The sequence below is a fragment of the Bubalus kerabau genome, chromosome 11 (assembly GCF_029407905.1).
Source record: "Bubalus kerabau isolate K-KA32 ecotype Philippines breed swamp buffalo chromosome 11, PCC_UOA_SB_1v2, whole genome shotgun sequence".
Classification (NCBI taxonomy): domain Eukaryota; kingdom Metazoa; phylum Chordata; class Mammalia; order Artiodactyla; family Bovidae; genus Bubalus; species Bubalus kerabau.
Window position 1 is genome coordinate 100,542,828 of NC_073634.1, and position 25,408 is coordinate 100,568,235.

At 46.9% G+C, this 25,408-nt stretch overlaps 1 protein-coding gene and 1 long non-coding RNA gene across 4 annotated transcripts in view; both read left to right on the forward strand.

The window, feature by feature from the left end:
• The window catches only part of RALGPS1 (Ral GEF with PH domain and SH3 binding motif 1), a 295,892-nt gene that overhangs the window by 37,579 nt on the left and 232,905 nt on the right, over nucleotides 1–25,408 (forward strand). For all 3 annotated transcript variants that reach the window (XM_055541187.1, XM_055541185.1, XM_055541186.1), the window contains 2 exons: nucleotides 1,049–1,156; nucleotides 14,465–14,515. In XM_055541187.1, the coding sequence (XP_055397162.1) occupies nucleotides 1,049–1,156; nucleotides 14,465–14,515 (159 nt within the window). The remainder of the gene's footprint in view (nucleotides 1–1,048; nucleotides 1,157–14,464; nucleotides 14,516–25,408) is intronic.
• LOC129623568 (uncharacterized) lies at nucleotides 2,695–8,076 on the forward strand. Its single transcript, XR_008700597.1, has 2 exons — nucleotides 2,695–2,966; nucleotides 7,621–8,076. It is a non-coding gene; the product is annotated as an uncharacterized LOC129623568 (long non-coding RNA).

The following is a 25,408-nucleotide window of genomic DNA, read 5'->3' on the forward strand; positions in this document are numbered from 1 at the left end:
AGTTGTTGACTATTGGTTTCCCTCCCTGGCCTAAAAACCCTCTAGTTTCCAGTAAGATTGCAAAGTTTTTCCAGATATAGCCATTTTGGAAAGAGTGAAATAAAGGGGAATTAATAAAAGCATATTCTCTAAATCTCAGTCCAAGATGTTGAGGTTAATGGAAACCGCAAAATCCCTCTTCACGGGTTGAAACGAATAAAACCATTTACGAACAGGGCACAATTTTGGGGTGGTAAGCTCGACTGGTTCCCCAAAGTAGAATTTGGTGAAATTAAATAAAATTGAAAGGAAGGTACGTTCAAGCTGCTGGGATCCCCGCAGTGTTGGGTTTCATGAAACTGGCCACATCTGGGGAGTTTAACTTGCTCTCTAACGGAAGACCTTTCCTTTACATGCCGGCCTCTCGGTGTTCTTCTTAACAAGGGGCTCTACTAAATATAACTTTCACGCCATCTCCAAAGCCAGCGTTACCTCTCACCTCGTCAGCTAATAGGCTTTGAATTCCAAGTGGCCCCTACGTGAAACAAGCCTTGAGAGCCAATTTGACATTTTGTATAATAATTTCCTGCAGTGAACTTCAAGTAGAAAAAATAAAGGTGAAACCAGGTGATGTTTAAAAACACGTAACAAAACAGATGATCTCCTCAGGCCTCCTAAGGTATGAAGGGTGGCTGTATCTTTTCAGCCGTCACCCCACAGGCAGCCGGAAGCGGTTGGGGTATAGTGAGTGAGGGAAACGCGCAACTGGGCTTGCCTTCTGGCTCTTCACTTTCCTGCCTGAGGTATGCTGGGCAAGTGGCACGGCCTCTACTTCCTTATCTGTAGAATGGGACTAATAATAGTGCATCATCAGACAGCTGCTATGAGAATTACGTTAGATTATGCACATGAAGTGCTTAACACAGTGCCTGGAGTAGAGTGCAGCACTGAACAGCAGAAGCCCTTATCATTGTTCGGTCCTGCTGCTCTCACTTTTGAGGTGTGGGCGTCAGTGACGGTGGAGTCAGCCAGAGGCTCAGGCGGCCCCGTCTCTCCCTGTCCTCCGCAGGGCAGCAGCAGCTCAGACTCTCTGGAGGGCCAGAGCTGCGACTATGCCAGCAAGAGCTACGACGCCGTTGTCTTCGATGTCCTGAAAGTGACTCCCGAGGAGTTTGCCGTAAGTGTCAGAACAGGTGTGGGAGGCTGGGCCCCGCCACAGGAAGCTCGGGGGCGGGGGGCGGGGGTGGTGATGACCGCTCACAGTCGTTTGCTCAAGTTGGAAACAACCCATGTATTCACCAATAGGGGATTGATGAATAAAGTATTCTTTATGAATACTTCATGAATCCCATGGAGCATTAGAAAAGGATGCTATCTGGGTGGGCGGGGGGAGAAATTAAGGAAAATTCCATAGACAGAGGAGCCTGGCGGGCTGCAGTCCATGTGGCTGCAAAGAGTTGGACACAACTGAGTGCACACTATATATAAAATAGATAATCAGAAAGGACATGCAGGGAACAATACTCAGTGTCTCAGATTAACCTATAATGAAAGAGAGTGTAAAAAAAGAATGTGTGTGTGTGTGTGTGTGTGTAAGTGTAACTGAATCACTTTGTTGGACACCTGAAACTAGCACAGCATTGTAAACTATATTTCAGTAAAAATTCTTGAAAATTTAAGTGCCTATAAATATTTTCAGAAGATGTATTTTAATATCTGATTTGGAAAAATTGTTTGAGCAGAAAAACCTTTGTTTTTCTATCTGTAGAAAAACCTACATATATACCTATCTATATACACCTATCTATATATACCTATCTATATACCTATCTATCTATACCTATCTGTATACAGAATTAATTTGAATACTTGTTGCCTTGGTGTGAAGATCAAAGTTAGAAAAAGAAATAAGGAAGAAATGTATGATGCATATTTTATACAAATAAAAGCAAAATAATAAATGGCTTTGAAAGAGTAAAAAAAAAAAAAAAAAACAAGGTGAAATTTAACCACCTTGGAAGGCTTATACAATACATAGGAATAGTAAGTGAAAGGAGCCAGTCAAACCCTGGCTAGCCAGTCACACCTTTCCTAAAGGAAATCAACCCTGAATATTCATTGGAAGGACTGATGCTGAAGCTGAAGCTCCTGTGCTTTGGCCACCTGATGCGAAGAGCTGACTCATTGGAAAAAATCCTGTTGCTGGGCAGGATTGAAGGCAGGAGAAGGGGACAACAGAGGATGAGATGGTTGGAAGGCATCACCACCTCAATGGACATGAGTTTGAGCAAATTCTGGGAGATAGTGAAGGACAGGGAAGCCTGACGTGCTGCAGTCCATGGGGTCGCAAAGAGTCAGACACGACTGAGCGACTGAACAACAAAAGTTAAAAGGAGCAGGTTACCACACAAGTTATAGAGAATAGTGCTGTTTTTAAAAAAGCATGCACAGCACATAAATATTTATATTTGCATAAGAAAATATTTGATGTTTACATATTCACAAGTGTCTGAATATCTATATAGCCAAGCGTATTACTGCCTGTGGTTTCTGGTTGTAAGAGTCTAGAAGATTGGAATTTAATTTCTTTTTATTTGTGCTTTCTATAGACAATATCATTTGAACGGATTTTGTAATTACACATGTTTCAGAATCGTTTTCCCACCAGCCAGTGTGTTGCTGCGGGTCTGGCCGTGGGGCTTCGTGTCAGAGGAGCAGACCAGGCTCCTCGTAGAGCTGTGACCTGCTGTCTGCCTTTTGCACTGTGAGGGTCGACGGAGGACGCTGGCTCTGGGGTGACCCGACTGCAAAGTGCTGACTCGCGCTGCACTTCTCTGGGGAACCACCGGTGTTGCTGACCATGCCCGCTTATTCCAGGGCCCCTTGCTCTGACAGGTGTTGTGCCCTCCGGGGGCCTGTGGAGCCAAGTGTGCCCCATCTCTTTGCTCTGCCATCACTTGCTCCTACGTTTACCTTGTTGCAACAAGGTAAGCCCCGCGATGAGCCCCACACGTGGGTCGCCTCTCAGTGTGTCTGAGGGAGCCTTTTAGAACATGTGTGAAACTCTCTAGAGGTCCGCTCGTACTAGGAGACCTGGCCTTCCTCTCAAGGCCCCCGATGTCCCGGGGTCTGGCCGAGCCTCCTCTCGTGCCCCTCCTTGCTATCCAGCCGCACACTGGCTGCCTCTTTCTTCTCCAGGCTCACCCAACATCCCCCTGCCCCGGGGCCCGGTGCTGCTTCTTCCTTCTGTCCTAATGGCGCTTTCCCACATGTCTCACCATCTCTCTTAAGTTGTCAGCCCTGGAAGAGGCATTTTATCCGCTAAGGTAGCATCTCTACAGCTCTGCCCTGACCCTGCTCTGTTTCCTTCGTATCTCTCCAGACATTACATTCTGTAATAGTGTTTCACATGGCCCTTCTCCACTAGAATGCCAACTCCCGAAGAACAGGAACTTTATCTGACTTCTTCACTGCTCTCTCCCCATTGCCCAGAATGGTGCCTGGCTCATAGTAGATGCTCAGTAAATACATGTTGATGAGATGAATTCAGTCCTTAGAACAACTCAATAAGGCAGATTATTAGCTCCCGACTTTCTAAGAAAGAAATAGAGGATCTAAGAGATTTTTTTTTTTAAACCTGGATCATAGAACCAGATGTGGGCAGAGCCAGGTCTGAAACCTTCATCTTCTGGTTTTTCACCTGATGCTAGGTGATGATAACAAGGGCAGCTTCCACTTTGGAGCACTTCCTTTGTCTAGGTCTTGTACTAAATGTTTACATGCATTAATCTAACTTAGTTTTCACAACAGGCTTGCAAATTAGGTCTATTTATTATTCCCTGTATATTGGTGAGCAGGTGAATATGTAGAGAGGAAAGTCACCCCTTCACGTGAACAGTAAGCGGCACTGTCTGTCTGGGTTTAAAACCAGGACTTCCAGCATCCTGTGTGTGTGCTCAGTAGCTCAGTTGTGTCAGACTCTTTGCAGCCCCATGGACTGTAGCCGACCAGGCTCCTCTGTCCATGGAATTTTCCAGACAAGAACACTAGAGTGGGTTACCATTTCCTCCTCCTGGGGATCTTCCTGACCCAGGGGTCGAACCCGAGACTCTTGCATCTCCTGCATTGGCAGGCAGATTCTTTACCACTGGCACCACCTAGGAAGTGATTTCTTAGACCAGCCTTTGATTTCTTAGACCAACAGAAATATAGTCTGAGTCACATATGCAATTAAAAAAATTTTAACGGCCACATTAAAAAGGTGAAATTGTTTAAAAATTATTGTTTATTTAACTTAGTATGTCTAAAAGGTCACTTCAGTCTGTAAGCAACATGAAATTATTGAGGTACTTTACGTTATTTTTTCACATTAAATCTTCAAAGCTCAGTGTGTCTTCTGAGGTTGGCGTGCTGGCGACACCTCAGAGGCTCAGTCGCCACGTGCGGCCAGTGAGCATGGATTGGGCCATGCAGTGCTAGTCTGTCCTCTCAGGCATCAGGCTGCAGTGCCTCTGTCTCCTCTAGAAGACGTCATGGACCTTGCTGGCTGATGGCGTAGCTTCTATAATCTATTTGCTTTTATTTGCTTGTTGTATTTTTGATTATTTTTTTTCCCTTGCTTTGTGAAAAGGATGAAGTAACAATGAGGTTTAAAAATCCCTCTGCTTGGGAGTTCCCTTTGGCCTAGTGGTTAGGATTCTGGGCTGTCGCTGCTGTGGCCCAGGTTCAGTCTCCCCGTTGGGGAACTGACATTAGGCAAGCCGTGCAGCACAGCCAAACAACAACAAAAAAATCCCTTTGCAGTTATTCGCCACATGGAATAGCAGAGAATTAGGCTGTACCTGGGGTTCGCAGGTGGTGCTAGTGGTAAAGAATCTGCCTGTCAATGCAAGAGACTCAGGAGACTCGGGTTCGATCCCTGGGTTGAAAGGATCTCCTGGAGGAGGAAGTGGCAACCACTGCAGTATTCTTGCCTGGAAAATTCCACAGACAAGAGGGGCCTGGTGGATGCATGGGGCCATGGGGCCGCAAAGAGTTGAACACAACTGAGCAACTGGGTGCAGGCCGCACCTAGAACAGCATTGTCCAGCAGGACCCCTCGGCAAGACTGCGGCCCAGTTTTCTAGTCTCAGCCCTAGAGTGTTGCTCCGCCTGCCCCAAGCTGGGAAGACTGAAGGGAAGGGCGGTGAGTGCTCTGAGAGCTCAGTGTTAAAAATAGGCTGCTCCTGCCAGAGCCAGTATGTCCTCAGCTTAGATGTGAAGCCAGGTCCCCTGGAGTCTTTGGTCTTTGGGGAAGCATTGGAGTTGCCAGGTTTTGGAACTGAACCAGACCACCTGGTATTTTAGTTTCCTGTCTAATAATATGAAAGAAAGAAAAAAGCCAGACCCAAGAGTCCAGTAAGAAAAATCACTTGAGTGATTCTGGGAAGATGGCAGTGGCAGCAGCATAGTTCTTTATTCTCCCTGAATCCCCACATAAAAACATCCATAACAGCTAGATAGCAAACCCTCAAACCCATGAGCAGTATTTACAGTAAAACTGGGTGTTAAGTTATCCCTATCAAATCTCAAATACCAGTAGCTGGAGGATATGCCACTGGTGTCAACAAGCCCTGCAGAGCATCAGCTTCAGTCTAAAGAAAGCAGAAGTACATACTGGGGCATTTGACAGACTAGGGGATAGAGAAGAACCCCAAAATTTCCAACGGGAATTCACCGGCAAGTTCAGCAGGTCAACGTGAGAATAGCAACTGAAATTGAGAGGAATTTTGACCACTCAGATAATGGATGGCTAGAAGAGATCTGTGAACTAACCCTTAAGAGCTCTTGAAACCAATCAACCAGGGCTTACTTCCAGAACAAGGGTCTGTACCAAAAAGGAATTCAGCTTGGGAGTAGACCAAAGATGATCAGGGTAGGGAAAGTTACAGTTAAGGAAAAAGGAGGTTTAAATAAATTTGTGTTTGTGTGTGTGTGGAATCTCAAAAAGCAGCTGCCTGTTATTGAAGATGACATGAAAGTAAAAGAAAAGCTATATGAAGTTCGGAAAGCTACCGAAAATTACTGATGTCAAGTTTTTCCATTATTACAAGAAAAAAAAAGAGTAAGGAGAGAATCCTGTAGATAATGAAAGCTTGCCAGAGAGACAGGCCACAAAACAGATGAAAACTGTAACTTTCTATTTCAAAATTAGCTAAGAGAAGAGGTTAAGATCACACTGTGAGTCATGAACAACATAAATCTGACATATATAAATTTCAGAAATGAGGTGGCAGAGTTAGGAAAACACTGGAAATAAAACTTATTTTGAAAATGGAAGTTGAGCACAAGAATAGACAAACATAACAGAAAATGCCTTAAGGGAGGAAAATATTTAAGATCAAAATAAATGAAGAGATAAGACCTTGAAAAATAGCAATAAATATTAATGATAGGCAAAGAAGACCCAACATACGGATACATATACCAACATACCCAACATAATACAAATCCCTGAAAGAGGAGAATAAAATACAGGGAAACTGAACAGGTAATTAAACTATAATTTAAGAAGACGGTCACAAAATAAAAGATTCAAGCCTACATATTGAAAGAGTATACTATGAGGCAACCCGGAATGGTCAATACCAAAACATAGTCTTGGTAGACTACTTGGGTGATAAAATTATAGAGGAACTTGAGGGAAGTCAAGATAGTGGTTACTTTTCACAGGAGGGAGGGACTTGTGATTGGGACAGGGCACATGGAGGAACTCTGGGGTGACTCCTCTTTTTTTTCTTAATCATGGAGAACTATATGTAACACAAACATGACCATCCTAACCATCTTAAGTGTACAGTCCATTTGTGTTAAGTACATCCACAGTACTATGCAGCCCATCTTCAGAGCTGTTTTCATCTTGATGGCCCCAAACTCTGTACCCCTTAAACAACTCTTCATCCCCACAACCTCCACCACTTACTTTCTGTGTCTGTGAATGGGACTACTGCAGGGTTCTCACGTAGATGGAACCATACAGTGTCTTTTTGTAGCTTATTTCACTTAGCATAATGTCTTTGAGGTTCACCTATGTAGTTGCATGTGTCAGAATTTCCTTTCTCTTTTAGGTCAAATAATAATTCTGTTGTGCATGTATAACACATGTCTGGGCCCATGTATCCATCTATTGGAGTGGCTGTTTCTTAATGTGGGTGGTGGTTTTAAAGTGTTCGCCTCGCAATAAGTCATCAAACCATGCATTTGTTTAGCGTGGTTTTCTGTTAATGTGTCATTTTACAGTAAAAAGGGTTAAACTCCTTTTGGAGGTTGTAGTTGTTCTAGTGGGGGTGCTCTGTAGCTAGATCTCAGGCTTTCTCCCCAGTGGCTGAAAGCTGAACAAAAAGCAGTGCTGGAACTTGTCTTTATTATCAATAGATCGTATGTATAAATTTAATCCTCTGTTCTTAAGGCTGCATAGTATCCCAGAGTCTGGATGTACCATAATTTTTTCCAAAAAGTTCCTTTTTTGATGGTCTTTGAGATTACTTACATATTTTTACTACTACAAATAATTGTTCAGTAAACATCTATATTCATCTCTGTATCTAAATGTAGATCTTTCTCCATATGTCTTCTTATAAACCAGTGCTTTTCTTTCTGTAGGTGTTGGGGTTGCTGAGTCGACAGTATGCGCATTTCACCTTATAGGAGATAATATCTAAATATAATGCTTGATCCTGGATGAAGAAAAAATTGCTATAAAAAACAGGATTGGGATAATTTGAAAATTCTGAATGTGGACTGTATATTAGATAATACTGATGTAACAACAATAAATTTCTTGAGTGTAATAATCTTATCATTATGTAAGAGGGTCATCTTGTTCTTGGGAAATCAACTGCTGAAGGATTAAAAGGTGAAGAGTCATAATACCTGCATTTTACTCTCAAATGGTTCAGAAAAAAAAATTATGTAATTATATAATTATGTACATAAAAATAAAGTAAATGATGCCAAATGTTAATAAATATCAGTAGTGAAGCGAGGTGAAAGGTTATAGTTTATCATGTTATTCTTGTAGATTTTTTCTAAGTTTGACATTAAAAATGAAATTAAATGTTAATGTTTTTAATGGGTTACTATCAGATTACTTTGCAAAAAGAACAGAGCAACTCATAGCCCCATTAGTTGTGATGGTGCTATTGGACCACAAATGGTGTCTTCCTCTTTAATTTGCATTTCCTTGACACAAGATTCTAAAATTGTCAGACACAGCAGTTCTAGGAGGAGAGGCAGGAATGCATCTTTGCACCCGATTGCTTTTTGTTCCCTGAAGCCATCCTAAGGCTCATTCGGAGTGACCTCAATGCAAATTTATAGATATTTTTTATTATAAGACGGCCCACTGTTTCTGCCAACAACGTTTTCGTTTATTTGGACCCAGTGTGGGTGGAGCAGGGAGCCTTCCTTGTACTAAGCTTGTGGCTGGGAAGAGGGGATTTAGTCAGCCACCATTAGAGGGAAAGCATACGTTCAGCATATGTAGAAACCAGTTTGTTTTCTTTTTGGCTGATTTGCTGTCACTTATCCACAGAAAACCACCTTGCTCTCTTGCTTTAGGGCCGTACTATGATGGACTCTGCTAGGTCTCTTTGTCCTGAAGGCCACATCTCCAGAGAATTGTCCTGTAATATGTGGAGATTGGCCGTTTCTTTAAAAATCCTAGATTTCTGGGGGGCCCTGGACTAGGAGAAAGGAGGTGGGAGAAGGGGTTAGGGTGAAGGAAGTTGTTGCCAGGCGACCAGTTTAACTGGCCATCCTGTTGCTGTTGCTCAGTCTGTCAGTCGCGTCTGACTCTTTACGACCCCATGAACTGCAGCACGCCCGGCTCCTGTCCTTCATCGTCTCCTGGAGCTTGTTCACGTTTGTGTCGGTGATGCTATCTAACCTTTTCATCCTCTGCTGCGCTCCTTCTCCTTTTGCCCTCAGTGTTTCCCAGCATCAGGCTCTTCTCCAGTGAGCTGCTCTCCACATCAGGTGGCCAGAGTGTTGCAGCTCCTGTACTCTGGACATCCTGTTCAGTTCAGCCGCTCAGTCGTGTCCGACTCTTTGCAACACCATGGACTGCAGCACACCAGGCCTCCCTGTCCATCACCAACTCCTGGAGTTTACTCAAACTCATGTCCATTGAGTCGGTGATGCCATCCAACCATCTCATTCTCTGTGATCCCCTTCTCCTCTCGCCTTCAATCTTTCCCAGCATCAGGGTCTTTTCAAATGAGTCAGCTCTTCGCATCTGGTGGCCAAAGTATTGAAGTTTCAGCTTCAACAGCCGTCCTTCCAGTGAACATTCAGGACTGATTTCCTTTAGGATGGACTGGTTGGGTCTCCTTGCAGTCCAAGGGACTCTCAAGGGTCTTCTCCAACATCACAGTTCGAAAGCATCAATTCTTCGGCGCTGCATGAAGTGGACATCCTGTATGAAGGCTTTATTTTCAAAAACAAGGAGAGGCCATTAAGAGACTTGTCATGAGACCTGTGAGACGGTGATGTGTGTTCTCATCACAGGCATATGCTGCCATGACAGCAGGAACCAGAGGGCCTCAGTGTCTCCTGTTCCTGTCGAGGCTGTGCCACACTCCTAGAAGCCTGGGCACCGGCTGTGAAAAGGGACAGGACCCTGATCTTGCCCTGCAAGTCCCCACTCCTACACACACCCTTCCTTTCGGTAAAACTGCCTGCCATGCAGTGCTCCAGCTTCAAAGGGAGGATTACTCAAAACCTTACTCAGCCTTGCTACATGTGTTCGGCTTTGTAGTAAAATGACATGTAATTTATACCCCAGTGATGTTACCTATCTATCGATGTATTCTTGCTCTGGACACTGCATCCTTTTGGGCCAGAACTGAGAAGATAGAAATGGGAGAGCTTCTTCTGAATAGTTTCTGATGGTGTGTTTGGGACCAACCAGTCTATTTTCAGCCTGGTGACCTCTGTTCTGGTTTTTCTGGTTTATCTTGAATGAAATAAGCACATTTTTGACTGATGGTCTGAGCAGGGATAATAATATTTGAAACTTGAACCATCTGAAAAACTATGAAACATAAAGTCACTGTTTTAATACATGATTTGGAAATTTGCTGGGGACCAGCCCCGGCTGATCCAGGGTATTCGAAGGAGAGACGGCTAGGCGAGGGTCAGGGAATAACTGCTTAATTACACTTTAATTAAGGATACAAAGAGTAATAGAATAAGGATAGCTCAGTGAGGAAATTCAGTGGAGAAAAGAAGCTGAGTGGCTTGGTTTACGCGGAAAATCAATATAACCCGTGACACCAGGTTAGCTCTGACCACGGAGGCCGCAGGCGCCCTCTCGAATAGCGGAAGGTGCCCCACCTTAGACACCTTCTCGAGTGGGTCTTAGAAGCCCAGGCAAATAAATGGTCGCAGAGGACATCCGCGCTCCAGATGGACGCTCAGCTGGAATTTGGGAGAGAGAGTGACATGGGGAGACCAAGTTTCAGTGAACAAGGCCCGCACTTTATTTTCCAAAGTAGTTTTTATACCTTAAGGTATGCATAGAGGATAATGGGGGAAGGGGTAGAGTCATGCAGCAAGCCAGGCTTTCTTCCTGCAAACTTATCATATGCAAAAGTTCAGGTGATTGACATCATCTTCTGGCCCGGAGGCCTGTTAACATTTTAAGAAACTTATCTTTCTCTAAAGGTGATTATTCCAAAGTCAGGCGCCAGCCTTCCAAAAAGCATTGGACAAAGCGGCATTTTACATTTCTATACACCCATTATATCAATCAATACACTGCCAAAGACACAGTAGGTAAGGAGTATGGAGACTTAGCAGCAAACATTGGCCCAACAAGTGAAAAACCCTTCACCAATACATTTTCTAATCAATCTTTTAACTACTCAAAGGAATCTGTGTTTAGGCAGTTTAGAACATCTCCTGCCTCTCACAGTTGGGAGGCTCTGAACAATCACATGTGGCCAGAAAAACCTATTCAGGCAGGCTAGAGGATTTCCAAAGGAGTTTGTAGGTTAAACACTGTCACATCCAAGAATTATTAACTGGAGCTGTAAGCTAACTCTTTTTTCAGAGAGAGGTAGTGGGAGACAGCCCCCCGTAAAGTCAGAGGTGTAGGTGAAAGCACAAAGCAGAAAGTAGGCAGACTCTGGTTTTGGGGGTAGATGCTCGAGAATTTCCAGGGGGACTCCTGAGGCTCGATCCCGCCTTTGCGTATGCCGAGCCTCCTTCCTCATGACCTTTGTCATGGGTGGAGTGCCTCACGCTGGCTCTCAGCAGTGATAGAATTCCAGTTGAGCTATTCCAGATCCTCACTCAATATGCAATATGCCGGCTCCCAGCAGAAATTCATGTAGCAAACCCTAGAACTGATGGCAGGATGGAAAGGAAGTTTTCTCATTTTCACATTAGCAGACTTTTGGTTTTTTTCCTAAATGACACTGCAAACATCCTGCCAGTTCTTCCAGATTGGGAGTAAATTTGAATTGCGGGAGAGATTTCCAAGGCCCTCTGAGCTCTCAGCTCAAATCTTCTGTTTTCACGAGGTCTTTCTGCTCCTCAGGATGGCAGAATTAATCCACGTGTGAGGAGCACTTGGCCAACAATCTCCTTGTGTCTGGCAGGAGAAATGCCAGTCTGTTTGCACCTGGGATGGAGCTCTGGGCCCTGTATCTCTGGGCCAGACACACAGGCCCGCAGGCTTCAGCAAGCAGTAGTCGCTCACTTTGTGCTGATGTCCATGGCTTGCTCTTGGTGGATGGACCCAGAGGTGGAACTGCTCGGACTCTGCATTGCCATCCATGTCACTACTGAGCTTCCAGTAGCAGCAGAATTTCACCTCAGTGCCCGTGACAAGCCCCAGCCCCTTGGAGGGACAAAGCCACCTGTTTATTTTCATCTCCTGCTCAGCCCCGGGGATGGTATGCTTTGGGATGCATCCCATGCTTCCCAGAAATCCACTGATCTTGGGTCACCTTTCAGTTGTGCCAAGAGGTGACCAGAATTCTACCTAAGCCCTAGATTGTTGTTACAGTTGACATACCACGTGTGTTGCTATTTTTCTCCAATGTATTCTTGACATCAGGGCTTCCCTGATAGTTCAGTTGGTAAAGAATCCATCTGCAATGCAGGAGACCCTGGTTCAGTTCCTGGGTTGGGAAGATCCACTGGAGAAGGGAAGGCTATCCACTCCAAAATTCTTGGGCTTCCCTTGTGGCTCAGCTGATAAAGAATCTGCCTGCAATGCAGGAGACCTGGGTTCAGTCCCTGGGTTGGGAAGATCCCCTGGAGAAGGGAACGTCTACCCACTCCAGAATTCTGGCTTAGAGAATTCCATGGATTGTATAGTCCATGGGGTTGCAAAGAGTCAGACACAACTGAGCAACTTTCAAAAAAAAAAAAGAAATTCTTGATATGAGGCTTTTTTCTCATGACAATATAACAGCCTCCTTTAAGTATTTTTTAGAGCAGCTTTGAAACATGGATGTTCAAACATGTTAATAGTCTATTATTTCCTATCTGGTGTTTTGGGCAGGAACCATATACCAGAACAGGAACCCATCTATTTGACTCCCCTTTTGCCAAAAAATTATGATACATAAACATATAAATATATAATCTTTGTGAATATGCAAGACAAGAGGTACAGAATGCCTGGCACCTGTGTACGCACACACACAGTCATATATGTACACATATATACGTATATAGAGAGAGTACCAATTAGGTGCCAGGCATTCTGCTCCTCTTGTCTTGAATTCTCACAGTGATCCTATAAGACAGGGATGGTTGTCACCATTTTCTAGATGTGTCAGCTGAAACCGGGAGAAGTTAAAAGTCATGTGTCAAAGAGAATGTTGCTGTTAAGTGATGGTGTCCAGACACACGCTGAGCCCTGTGAATTCCAGAGCCCACATCTGTTCACTGCATCGTGTCCTCCCAGATGCCCTGTGGACAGTGGACAGGTGTCTTCTCTCATTCATGGGCATCCGGAGCTCTCAGCTCTCCTTGCCCTGGCCTGTCACAGAAGCGTCTGTTGACTGTGTCCTGGCTTCCCATGTGGCATCTGGAGAGACGTATAGGCCATGTGAAGTCAGCCCAGGCCATGCCTTGGCCTGCAAAACTGTCAGCAATGACACCTTCTCTTACTGTCACCTGATGAGCTTATAACGGTAGGAGCAGCCTTTTAACTAGATGTGTGTTTTCTGTGTGGACAAAATTAGTGCTTCTTAGTGTGGAGAAGGAAATGGCAACCCACTCCAGTGTTCTTGTCTGGAGAATCCCAGGGACGGGGGAGCCTGGTGGGCTGTTGTCTCTAGGGTTGCACAGAGTCGGACACGACTGAAGTGACTTAGCAGCAGCAGCAGCAGCAAGCTAGGTTTGATACAAGACCAGTTTCTTTCCTTTCCAGTCAGTAGTCATGAAGGGACGTGAGAGTTGGACCGTAAAAAAGGCTGAGTACTGAAGAATTGATACTTTTGAACTGTGGTGCTGGAGAAGACTCTTAAAAGAGTCCTTTGGACAACAAGGAGTCAGACTAGTCAATCCTAAAGGAAATCAAATCTGAATATTCAGTGGAAGAACTGATGCTGAAGCTGAAGCTCCAGTACTTTGTCCATCTTATGCCAAGAGCCAACTCATTGGAAAAGGCCCTGAATCTGGGAAAGATTGAGGGCAGGAGGAGAAGGGGACGACAGAGGATGAGATAGTCGGATGAAATCACTGAATTGATGAACATAGGTTTGAGCAAACTCTGGTGTGCTGCAATCCACAGGGTCGCAGAATTGGACATGATTTAGCGACTAAGAGTGAACAACAGCAAAGGACTAATGCTTTAAATATATATATAACAAAAATGTCATGGGGATCGCTATAAAAGTTTCCAAATGCTTGCTCTCAAATTCTGTAGTTCTGTCATTGTGGGCTGGTGGAATAAACAGTTCATGGTCCAACACTGGTCTGTGGGGGCATCTCAAATGGGACTCCACCATATAATTTAGAGGTGGCTTAGGCTTCAGAAGAAATGTACACTTTCTATAAGCCACAGTTTTTTTAAAAAATCACTTTAGAGTAATAGAGAGTGTCTCTGTTTAACATTCTAACTTATAATATTGTGTCTGCAACTTTTTTTAAGTTGTAGAAGTAACTTAGACTTGAAACAAAAGCTCAAATAGAATGAAAATATCCAAACTAAAAAATGTACCCTGCAAGCTACTATTATCAATCCCTAAATTGGGAGTCCATCTCACATTCAAGAAGGAAGGGTGTGGATCAAGATTTATAAAGAAGGAAGGGATGGGAGAGGTGTTTTCAAAGTCTACCCAATTTTTTACTTTATCTTGATTTTTATTTCAAGGGGGAAAGTGTGACTTCTCAGAATGTGTTATTATTCTGTAGAGTTTCAAAGTCACATGGCAGCTGTTTTTGGTTTCTAGTGTCTTCTAACCCCAGTTCTCTTTTGTTGCAGAGCCAGATCACGCTAATGGACATACCCGTGTTTAAAGCCATCCAGCCGGAGGTCTGTACTTGTCCTGTCTTCTGTACTAGCAGCGCTCGGGCGGGGAGGGAGGATTTTGTCCCGTCAGAGGGACCAAGTTTCTTGGTTTCTCTCTTGAAGTCTCTATAAACGCATGTTATCGATTTAAGCCCCCATCAAAGACAGCATCCAGGAATCCCATTCTCGACGGGGCTCATCCTCTGAGCCTGCTGTTTGGATTTTTCCAGAGGATGGCACCGCGTCTGGCCCTCTCTGTCAGGGCTGGGGGCAGTCAGTGCCCACGGCTGGCCTCCACACCTGAGTCTAAGGCCTGGCCTTCTCCCGGGCGACCCCTGCTAGAGACACTGTTCAAGATGGAGATGGGAGGGAACATTTCCTAGGGAGCTTACTTTCTGTTGATCCCAATTTCTGGTGGTTGCCTTGTTTCTGATTTTGAAGCCAGTTGCTGCAGCAAAAATGTGTACGTATTTACGTTAAAAGCATACATATATTTTTAGAAACAGCATATTCAATAAAGAGAAAAAAAGTTGAATTTAGTCTTTGGAAAAATTCCTGGAAATGTCTAGCAGTTGATAACATGGCTTTACAGTTATTTAAGTCCTGGTTCTGGTTTTGTTATCAAGCGATAGAAATTCATTTCAAGTAGCTGAATAGGCAGAGGAAGAATTTACGAGCGTAAAGGGGGCACTTTCCATACCTGTGGGCCTGGAGTTCCGGCAGCCTACAGAGCCGAGCAGGACCCTGCTTTCTGCCTTGCCTCTGCCTTCCCCTCTCCCCTCTCTCCTGCCCTGTTCTGTCTGCCCCTGTGGTCCAACCTGGCCTCCCCAAAGGGCCCGCATTTGCGCAATGTCTGTGGAAGCCACCTTCCAGATCGGGACCAGCCCGTCTCAGTCCAGCCCTGCTGAGTCCCGTGTCCAGAACTGGTTCAGTGACTCAGCTCAGGAGTTTGTGGCCAGGACGAGCGCACACAGCTGAGCGGACCCAGTTTTGTGAGTGGGGTGCAGATTTCAGAGAAGAGGGGTGTGGGTCGGGGGACATGTCGAAACCACGGTATGAATTCCAGAACACTTTATTTATTTGTTGATTTACCTATTTATTTTTGGCTGGGTCAGGTCTTTGTTGTGGCACGCGGGCCCTTCGCCGTGGTGCACGGGCTTCTCCTTAGTTGTGGTGTGCAGGCTCAGCAGTTGTGGCGCTTGGGCTTAGTTGCCTCCTGGCATGTGGGGGTCTTAGTTCCCTGACTAGGTATCGAACCTGCATCCCTTGCATTGGAAGGCAAAGTCTTATCCACTGGGCCACCAGGGAAGTCCCCAGAACACTCTTAACAGGATGCCCTTCTTCTGACAGTGTGGTGTTGTTAAGACTTTGAGAAAAACAGCGTATTTTAATACAAAGCCAGACAAAGGATCCAGGCCTTCCTAGAGCTGGCATCTAACCCACTATAAATCAAGGGGAAAGTAGTATTGCTAACTGTGCTCAGCACTTGTGAGAGGACGTGGCAGTGATTTGTATTTGTGTGTGTGTGTTTTATTCATTAAGTTTGGGGGGGCAGAACTATGTTTGATTTTTTGAACTGGCTGACTTAAGTCTTTCTCTATTTTCTTCTTATGTGGGGATTGCACATTCTTTCTAATTAAAACAAAAACCAACACCCACTCAGCGCACTACACCCTGGAGCCTGTTGGGGGAGTAGTTGTGTGACAGTTGCCTCAGCTGAATTATTAGCTCTCTGCTCACGTTCTCTGCTTCGGCTTGACCTGGAGCTGTGTAGACGTTCGGAGCTTTATTCTCTGCCCTGAACATCGAGGAGGGCCGCCCAGTCTGCGGTGAGCCCAGGGGTGCAGGCATGGCTGCTCGGGCCGATTGTAGGAGGGGAGGGGTGGGGGGCTGTCAAGAGGCACGGCCAGGAGCGGACTGAGACTTTCCCCAGCGCGTTGCAGTTCAGAAGGTGCCTCATCCAGGACATATCTCGTGTCAAGCTGTGACAAGACATTAAGTTTTGCTTTCACGATGCGCTTGGAGCTGTGGTTCTCAAGCACGGCCGCGCATCAGAATCACCTGGGCAGCCTTGGAAACACTGGATGCCCGGACTCCAGTTCAGAAGGTGCCTCATCCAGGGCATATCTCGTGTCAAGTTGTGACAAGACATTAAGTTTTGCTTTCACCACGCGCTTGGAGCTGTGGTTCTCAAGCACGGCCGTGCATCAGAATCACCTGGGCAGCCTTGGAAACACTGGGTACCCGGACTCCACCCTAGACCGTGGAATCTGAGCCTCTGGGTTAGAGTCCAGAACACGGTCAGCCCTGTTTTGTAGAAGCTTACCAGCTGATTCTGCTGCCAAGTGAGGATTAAGAATGATCTGCTGCGAGGTATCTGGAGAAACCCCAAACTTCTCCGTTTTAGATCTGTGATATGTTAGCTAAAAACGAAAGAGTTTGTTCCTCATTGTCATTGTCAAAGCCGTGGTTAAAAGGAGCACCCTGGGAGCTATCCCAGCTTCTCTGCTCTTGTTATTGTTGCCAGCAGACTGAAAACTGGAACCTTTCCCCTTGATGATGTCTGCCACGTTACGGCTGGACCACCCCAGAGTCGGAAGCATATGAGTAAGGGACACGTGGCAGTTTGATGGAGACGAGACTTTGCAGGGAGCAGAGGCTGGCACCTGATAGTGAGATGGGCACCCTGGGTGATCTGGATTCCCAGAAGGTCAGGAAACGTGTGCCTTGCAATCCTGGTTGTGCTTCAGAATCAGTTGAGAGCTCCATAAAAAATAAAAAAATAAAAATTAAAAAATCCAGATGCCTAGGCTTTGTGCCTGGAGATTCTGATTCCATAGGCTTCGGGTGGGGCTGGGAATCCCTTCAGTCAGTTGTGGTCACTGTTCTTTTTGATGCATAAATTGTTATTCCATCATTGAGTTGTGTCCGACTCTTTGTGACCCCATGAACTGCCACTCACTAGGCTCCCCTGTTCTCCACAATCTCCCGGAGTTTGCTCAAATTCATGTCCGTTGAGTCGGTGACGCTATCTAACCATCTCATTCTCTGCTGCTCCCTTCTCTTGCCTTCAATCTTTCCCAGCATCAGGGTCTTTTCCAATGAGTCGGCTCTTCACATCAGGTGGCCAAAGTATAACTGTATAAAGTATAATGAGTAAATTATCCTGTCTTTAACCAATGGGAGCCCTTTCATGTCATCTCCTGTATCCTTTTAACATGATCCCATTATTTTTTGAGAAATTCCTTGCTCCTTGATACAAGATAAACCAGTTTCCTGCTGAAGACCTGGAGTCAGGCAGTCCCTCAGGGGTCCGGGTTTCTTTTAGTGGAGAACAGTGTTTAGAAACCACAGCCCGGGGGAGAGCATTTTCATTGTGATTGGACTGCCGATGCTTTTAGGCCTTTTTGGTGGATGGGGCTAGGAGATATTTATTTTTTAAAACTAAAAGTCAAGAGTTCATGACTGGATGATTGGACGGGCGATGTTATTCCCTCCTCATCCTTATCATGGCTTCCCTGCTGGTGGTGTATATTTCCCCACCCCTGGACTTTGGGCCACGCTGGTGGCTTGGGCACAATTGATGGGACGCCAGTGGTGAGCTGAGCTGCTGAAAGTCAGGAAGCTTCACCAGCCCTCTCCGAACTTCCATCCTCTCTGAGGGACCCATTGCTCTTGTGCTTTTATCCTGAGTCCCCAGATGAGGATGCGGAAGGTGACATGACCCCGACCCAAAGCCCGAATTCCAGCGCAACTTGGTACAGCCCGGTGGTTCCAGCAGAGATCAGCTGAACTGCGGTCCCTCTAATGACCTGCTTGTCACCGTGAGCCTCTGAGGTTTCAGGATGGTCCCTTAGGCCACTGTGTCGGGTGGAAGCGCGACCAGTACGGTGTTGGTCTTTCCAGTTCAAACCTAGCATTCCGGGATTGTTAACTTAATTCCTTTGATTTTTTGGTGTGTTTTCTTTTACCCTGCCAATTTTGGTTCCTTACAACATTAAATAATTATTTTTATTGTATTATTCATCTCTCTCTCTCTCTCACACACATATATACACACACATATATGATAGTTTTAAAATAATAATATCAGTATTACTGTTATTTTTTAACAGACTGCTACAGTTGAACATTTAATTGCAGTTCTCTTTGTCTTTAGTTCCTTTTCTTCTTATCTTCTCTCCCTCCTACTACTTACACGCCCAGGTGGGTCTCCTTCCTTGGCTTCCCCGCAAAGGTCTTTGAACACACCAGGGCAGAGAAAGAGTTTATGCTCACTTGGTTCTGGAGGGTTGCATCCTGAGAGACCCTGTCGTAATCCCCACGCCTGGAACGTACTATCTACACAATAAACATGTGCTGAGTGAGTGGAGCATGAATGAATGAAGGAGAGAAGCACCGTAGCGGAACAGTATCTGGCCAAATGCAGGCGTGTTGCCAAGGAGGGCGTACCATGGAGGGGAGGTGGTTACCACGGTGCCTGCTCTGCGGTGTAACCACTTCCCCCAAAGCCAGGGTTTTGCCTGGTGAGCACAGTCTTTGAAGATTCACATTTCCAAATGCTGTTGATAACTGAGGGTAGAACTGCGGCTTTGCTCGTTTCTGCCAGCGGGGCCGCAAGAGCATCGGCCCAGGGCTCAGAGGGAGCCAGGCAGACAGTGAGTTAAGGATTGGCAGAGAGCAAGGAAAATGGAGGTTAGCGAATATGGAGTCGTAACTATTCCCTGGTGACTCCGGCAAGTGACCAATTTTATCAAAACCTGGCAGGTTAACGCAGATACAACCTTTCAGCATAATGGCTCTCAGGCCACGTTTATCTGGCTAGCTGTGGCCTAGAACCCCCTCCATGCCATGGTGGATTGGGTTGCAGGGATGGGTGGATTCCTGGCTGCTGCTGCCCAGGAAAAGGGCTGCATGGTGAAGGGGGTTTTTCTGGGGGGGTCGCCATGGCAGCTGCCTTGGAAGAGGGTACCTTTGCAAGGTGGCATTTTTGTCTCCGCCAGCCTTCCCTACAGAATCTGCCTGTCCTTATGCCCACCTCCTGGCCTGTGGAATTGAAGGCCCACCAGTTTCTCAGAGACCAGTTTGAAGGTCGGAACTGTTCCTGTTGTTAGTTTTAACATGAAGCATCAGTGGGTGAACTGCTGTTCTTAGAATGTGCACGCTCTGCTCTGTGCTCGACTCAGCCCAGGTTCTGCCCAAGTCCAGCTTCTGGGCCCGCTGATCCTGCTTGGGGTGCTAGACAGCATGGGCTTGGCCTGGCAAGGCTGGGGTGCAGTCCCAGCTTCACCCTGCCCAGCTTGGAGTGTGAAAAAATTACTCATTCTCTTTATGCTTGGGTTTTCTAGTGTGTAAAGTGAGGGAAACCATAGTGTTCACCTCACGTGAAAGAACTCGGTGCAGTGCCTGCGTGTGGGAAGTTGCCAGTCACTCGAGGCTGTAATTCCTCACCAGCGCATGGTCTGAATAGGTTCTGTGCATTTTGGATGTGAGCTCATGCTCAAAAGAACATTCAGGGATGCCCGGGTGGGAGCCAGTGGCCCAGAGGAGGTGATGGTCTGAGTAACAGAGCAGTGAAGAGCACTGTGTTTGGAATCCTTCAGACCTGAGTTCATACCTGAGCTTCCCAAATGGTGGGGAGGCTGAGGTCTGGATGGAGACACATCCCACGGTGTCCTGGGGCCACAGAAAGACTCACTCTGCTGTTGTGTTGGGACACTGGCTTCTTGGAAAGAAAGCTGTGATAAACTTAGACAGCGTATTAAAAAAGCAGAGACATCACTTTGCCGACAAAGGTCCGTATAGTCAAAGCCATGGTTTTTCTAATAGTCACGTATGGATGTAAGCGTTGGACCCTAGAGAAGGCTGATCACTGAAGAACTGATGCTTTTGAACTGTGGTGTTGGAGAAGACACTTGAGAGTCCCTTGGACAGCACAGAGATCAAACCAGTCAATCCTAAAGGAAATCAGTCCTGAATATTGGAAGGACTGATGCTGAAGCTGAAGGTCCAATACTTTGGCCACCTGAGACTCATTGGAAAAAAACCTGATGCTGGGAAAGATTGAGGGCAAAAGGAAAAGGGGGAACACAGAAGATGAGATGGTTGGATGGCATCATCAACTCAATGGACCTGAGTTTGATCAAACTCCGGAAGATAGTGAAGGACAGGGAAGCCTGGCATGCTGCAGTCAATGGGTCTCAAAGAATTGGACACGAATGAGTGACTGAGCGGTAACAACAACAGCAACTGGCACTGAGCCTGGAAGGCTGAAAGGGATCCTGTCTGATGGGTGATTCGGGGAATGGGATGGGGTTGGGAACGACATTTCAGGCAGAGTGAATAACTCACTGCAAAGGCAGATGGTATATTTCCCCAAGTTTAACACTGTTTTTGGTACCTAGTGTCTGGGGAGAAAAAAAGGTGAGTTGTTGTTCTCCGGGTCCTGTGCTCCTAAGGGATGTCCTTGCGGGGGGTGTGGGTGTGCTGGAAGCTCCCCGGAGATCAGTGTGTCATTCCCTTCCCGTCTGGCAGCCGGGGGAGCACAGGGTCACAGAGGCGCATGGACGGGTGTCCAGAGACCCGACTGTGATGGAAACGAACTGCAGTGGGTACCAGACTCAGTGAGGTGGGGAGCTTCTCCACGCGCCTGTGTTTCTTCCAGTCCCGCTGCCCCTGCTGACGTTGCTCCATCCCCACTGCCAGATTTCTCACTCATTGACATCTTCATGAGTTGGTGAGCCATGTGCTGGAGAGACAGAGGTGGAGGGGCCGTGGGCACATTTCTGCAAGAGCGAGGGGCAGACATGGAAACAGACAGTGGACTAGAAGCATTTGGGCTGTCGGGGCCTTGAGCAGAGAGCAGCTGGTGGAGAGGAGCAGGCGGCAGAGCTTTAGCTGGCTAGCCTGGAGATCATGGGGGAGCTTCACAAAGGGAGTGATGGGCTCAGATTTGTATTCTAGGGACTTTGTTCTAAGTGGGGAGACAGAGCCAACTGCACTAAGGGAGACTGGTCTGGGGGCTGTGCTGCAGTTGTGGGGAGGCAAGGGTGGTCTCAATAGTGGGGAGGTGCCTGGCCCCGGACTGGGTAGGGGCCTGCCCTGAGGGCTGAGGCAAGAAGACACAGGTGGCAGAGGGGTGCACTCTGAGTTTGGGGAGCAGAGGGCAGAGGAAGTGGCCATGGATGCAGGAAGAGGCTCAGGGAGCCCAGTGTCCTCATGCTGAGCAGGGTAGCAGGCAGCATCTTGTCTAGGCGAGGGAGGCCAGGAGGTCCGGAGGGAGAAGGATTTCAGAGTTCAGGGTCAGAGCTGGGTCGCTCTGATGACGGTGCTGGATGGGGTGCTGGCTGCGCCTTTGGGTAGCTGAGGTGGAGGGGGGATAAGGTCTTTTGGGGGGTGGTTGAGGTACAGTGTGACCCAGAAGCGCAAGGGTACCACCCAGTGGACTGATGTCCTCAGATGATGGTGGGAGACCGGGAGGAGACTGTGAGGCCCCTGCTGAAGGTGAGAGCATCCTGGGGCGAGGCGGGCAGGATGTGGAGGGGAGACGGAGGGCCGGAGGGGTCCCTCCCTGAAATGGCTCAGAGGAGAGCTGTGGGCATAGCCTGGGAGCCTTGTGACGGATGGGACCAGAGTGTCACCAGCAGCTGCCACTTGGGTTTGAGGCACGGGCCAGGTGGAAGGCAGGCGGGGGACTGTTCCGGGTGGGCATGCAGCCTGGATCCTTGCTCTCTTCTTCCCTGTGGCCCTGGGGCAGGGCAGATCCGGTGAGGAGGAGGAGGAAGAGGTGGGCCTCATTTACAAGTGTTTGGAGACAGCGGAGGTGGTATCCAGATAGAGCTCTGGTCCCTGGGGGTGCCCACCCTAGTTTCACCCTCCCAGAATCAGGGCTGAGCGCTCAGGCCTGGCTGGTCCCCCTGTCTGCTGCTCTGCTGAGGGGCGGGCCTGCAGGCCTGGGAGACTCCCCGCCGAAGCACACGCTTTGCTCGGGGCCACATGACACGTTGCAGTTCAGGAAAACACTGCCTGTGGGTTCAGGAACCTGACCCTCTGGCCTTTTGTCTGGATGCCGTTTGCTTGCTCTGAAGAAGCGGGCATTCCTGAAAGCAGAGGTCAGTGTTGGATGGCGGACAAGCCCTGTGTGTCTTTGCTGCTCCTGGAATCAGAGCGTTTGGCCCTGGGAGAAGGGAAGAGCGCCGCCAGCAAGGCAGTTATTTGTAAAGAGGAGATCGGTTTCGCTGACATCATTAAAACCCCTCTTTCAGGTCACATGCTGGGCCATTTTCTCAGACCGTTTCCCAGCCTAGCCTGAGTCACTGCCACCCATCTTCTGATCACATCTCCGCATGGTCGGTTCCCTCCCACCTCCCTCCGACAACCTCCTCTCTGTATTCGGAGACATCTTTCTAAAGCCAAAATCCCACCGTCCTGCCCAGAACCCTCTGAGGCTCCCCACTGCTCCGAGGATACAGACCCGCCCCCTTTCCCGGCCAGACTCTGCGTGAAGGGCCGGCAGCAAGCCCACTGCTCTGTGCCGCCCCACAGCCTTCCCTGGTTTCTCTGCCGTCTCAGCAACCTTCCTGCAGACTGCGCCCTCCACCGGGGTGCCCTTCTCATCCCCTCACAGGTGACTCTTCCTCCCGCCTCAGGAGGTGGGGTGAGCAGCTTAGAGCTTGGGCTACAGCAGGCTCCCCTCTGCTCCCTCTCAACCTCACCGGCTGCCGCTGCTCACGTACAGGCCTTTTCACCACTGTGCTGAACCATCATGACTTTGGAAAGCCTGAAAAATTAGTGTTTCAAGTCTGCCTCCCTCCTAGATTATAGACTGCACGGCCACAGGGGTCATGCCAGAATTATTCACCCCATATCCTCTGACCCAACACAGTGCCTGATGTTACTTGTTGAATATATTTAGGATGTGGTAGTAAAAATAATAATGGTAAAGCCCCATTGAGCCCTCTTGACGTCTACACTGTCCTGCTCCTTCTCTGTTAAAAAAAACTGAATTAGGTAGTAGGGGGTGGGCCAGGTGCCTCCAGTGGCCCGGGCGTGGGGGAGGCAGCTCCGCATTTCAGTGCTGATGCTCTTTAGCACCGGAAGCCCAAGCAGCTGTCTCTCATCTGTTACTGCATTTGTTATTCGCTTCTCATTTCCTAGTAATTGCTCTGTCCTTTGTAAGAATTTCTTGTCACAGTGGAAACAGAGTGGGCTTTCCACCCACAGCTCGCTCCCTCCGTGATGGAAACAGAGGTTGGAGAACTTCTCTGAGCCCCAGAAAAAGACCTGCCTGGAGAGTGGGGAGAGCTGGCTGGGTCAGGAGTCCGATCTGGCTACAGACACAGGCCAGCAGCACATTTGATCCAGTAAAACAAACACTTTGCAATTTCTAGACTCATTTTTTTCTTCCCTCTAACTTCTTGAGTGTGGCTATGACATTTGTGCTGGTTAGAAACCAAATTTCCTTTTAAATGAATTAATAGCGCAAAACAGAATGTTTGGTGAACAGCTGTTCTGGTCCACAGGGACTTGGAGCCTGGTTGTGATTTTTGTCTGTGAGGAAAACAGGGTTCGTTTGGACTCTTGCTGCTGGAGCAACTGCCTGACTTGCTGGGACGGGAGAAGGAAGATCTGGCTCTGCAGCCCTCCAGCTTTGTGATCACAGCAGGTTCCTTCACCTCCCTGGGCAGTTTCCTTAGCTGTAAAGTGGCAGCGATACCCATCTCATAGTGTTGTGATGCTTAACAGCGATTGCATGGGCAGCCGGGAGGGAGGCAGAAACCCAGCAAGGTGTTTCTCTTCTTTTGAGAGATATCAGTATATGAAATAAGGAGAAAAGCAATGACAGACTAATAAGTCAGCTTAGAAGAGCCCTGGGCCCAGCAGTGTGTCAGATTCTCTGAGGAAGGAGCTTTTGCCACTGCTATGTCTCTTTACTCCAACCACAGTGGCATGTCACAGGATCACTACTTATCTTTAGTTGAATAAATGAGAAGCAGGGAGAAGAGCCTTTCTTCCTTGCTCAGGAGTGAGAGGGATAGGTTGGTATCTGTGTGACCACGCTTAAGTCGCTTTATTACTCTAAGGTTCAGTTTACACATTTGCACAATGGAGCCGATGATATGATGGCCTCAAAAAGTTGGACATGAGGACCGAGTGAGATTTTTTTTAGCTTTATTGAGGCATAACTGACATATAATAAGCCATGCATAAATGAAGTCAATGATTTGATGAGTTTGGATGTATGCATATACATGCAAAACCATCAGCAGATAGAGATAATAAACATACTATCCATCCAGAAAGTTTCCTCATGCTCTTTGCCGTCCCTCCCTCTCCCTACTCCCCGCCTTCACTGTCTTCTTAAAATCAGGTAATATAAGTCCCTAAAATGTGTTCTTCTGTTTCAAAATTGTTTTGGCTATTGTCCTCTGCATTTCTAAAGAAAATTTAAAATCAGTTTGTTAGCTTTTATAGAATCCCCCAGGCTATGACTGTGACTGGGTTGAATCTTTGGGTTGAATCTGTAGATCAATTTGGGGAAAATTGATATCTTAACAATATTGAGTCACTGGAACCATGAGCATAGTATGCAGTTCTGTGTACTTAGGTCTTTTATAATTTATTTCAGTATATGTTGTATACTTTTCAATGTATAGGTCTTAGATATCTTTTGTCAGACTAATTCCTGAAATTTAGTTTTCTGTGCTGTTGTAAATGTTATCTTATTTAAATTAAATTCCAGTTGTTCATTACTGAGATATGACCGATTTTTGTAAACTGATCTGTATCCCACAACTTTGCTGAACTTTCACTTATTCTAGTAGCTGTTTTTGTAGATTCTTTAGGATTTCTACACAGATGATGATACCTCTGTGAACATACTAAGTCACTTCAGTAGTGTCTGACTCTTTGTGATCC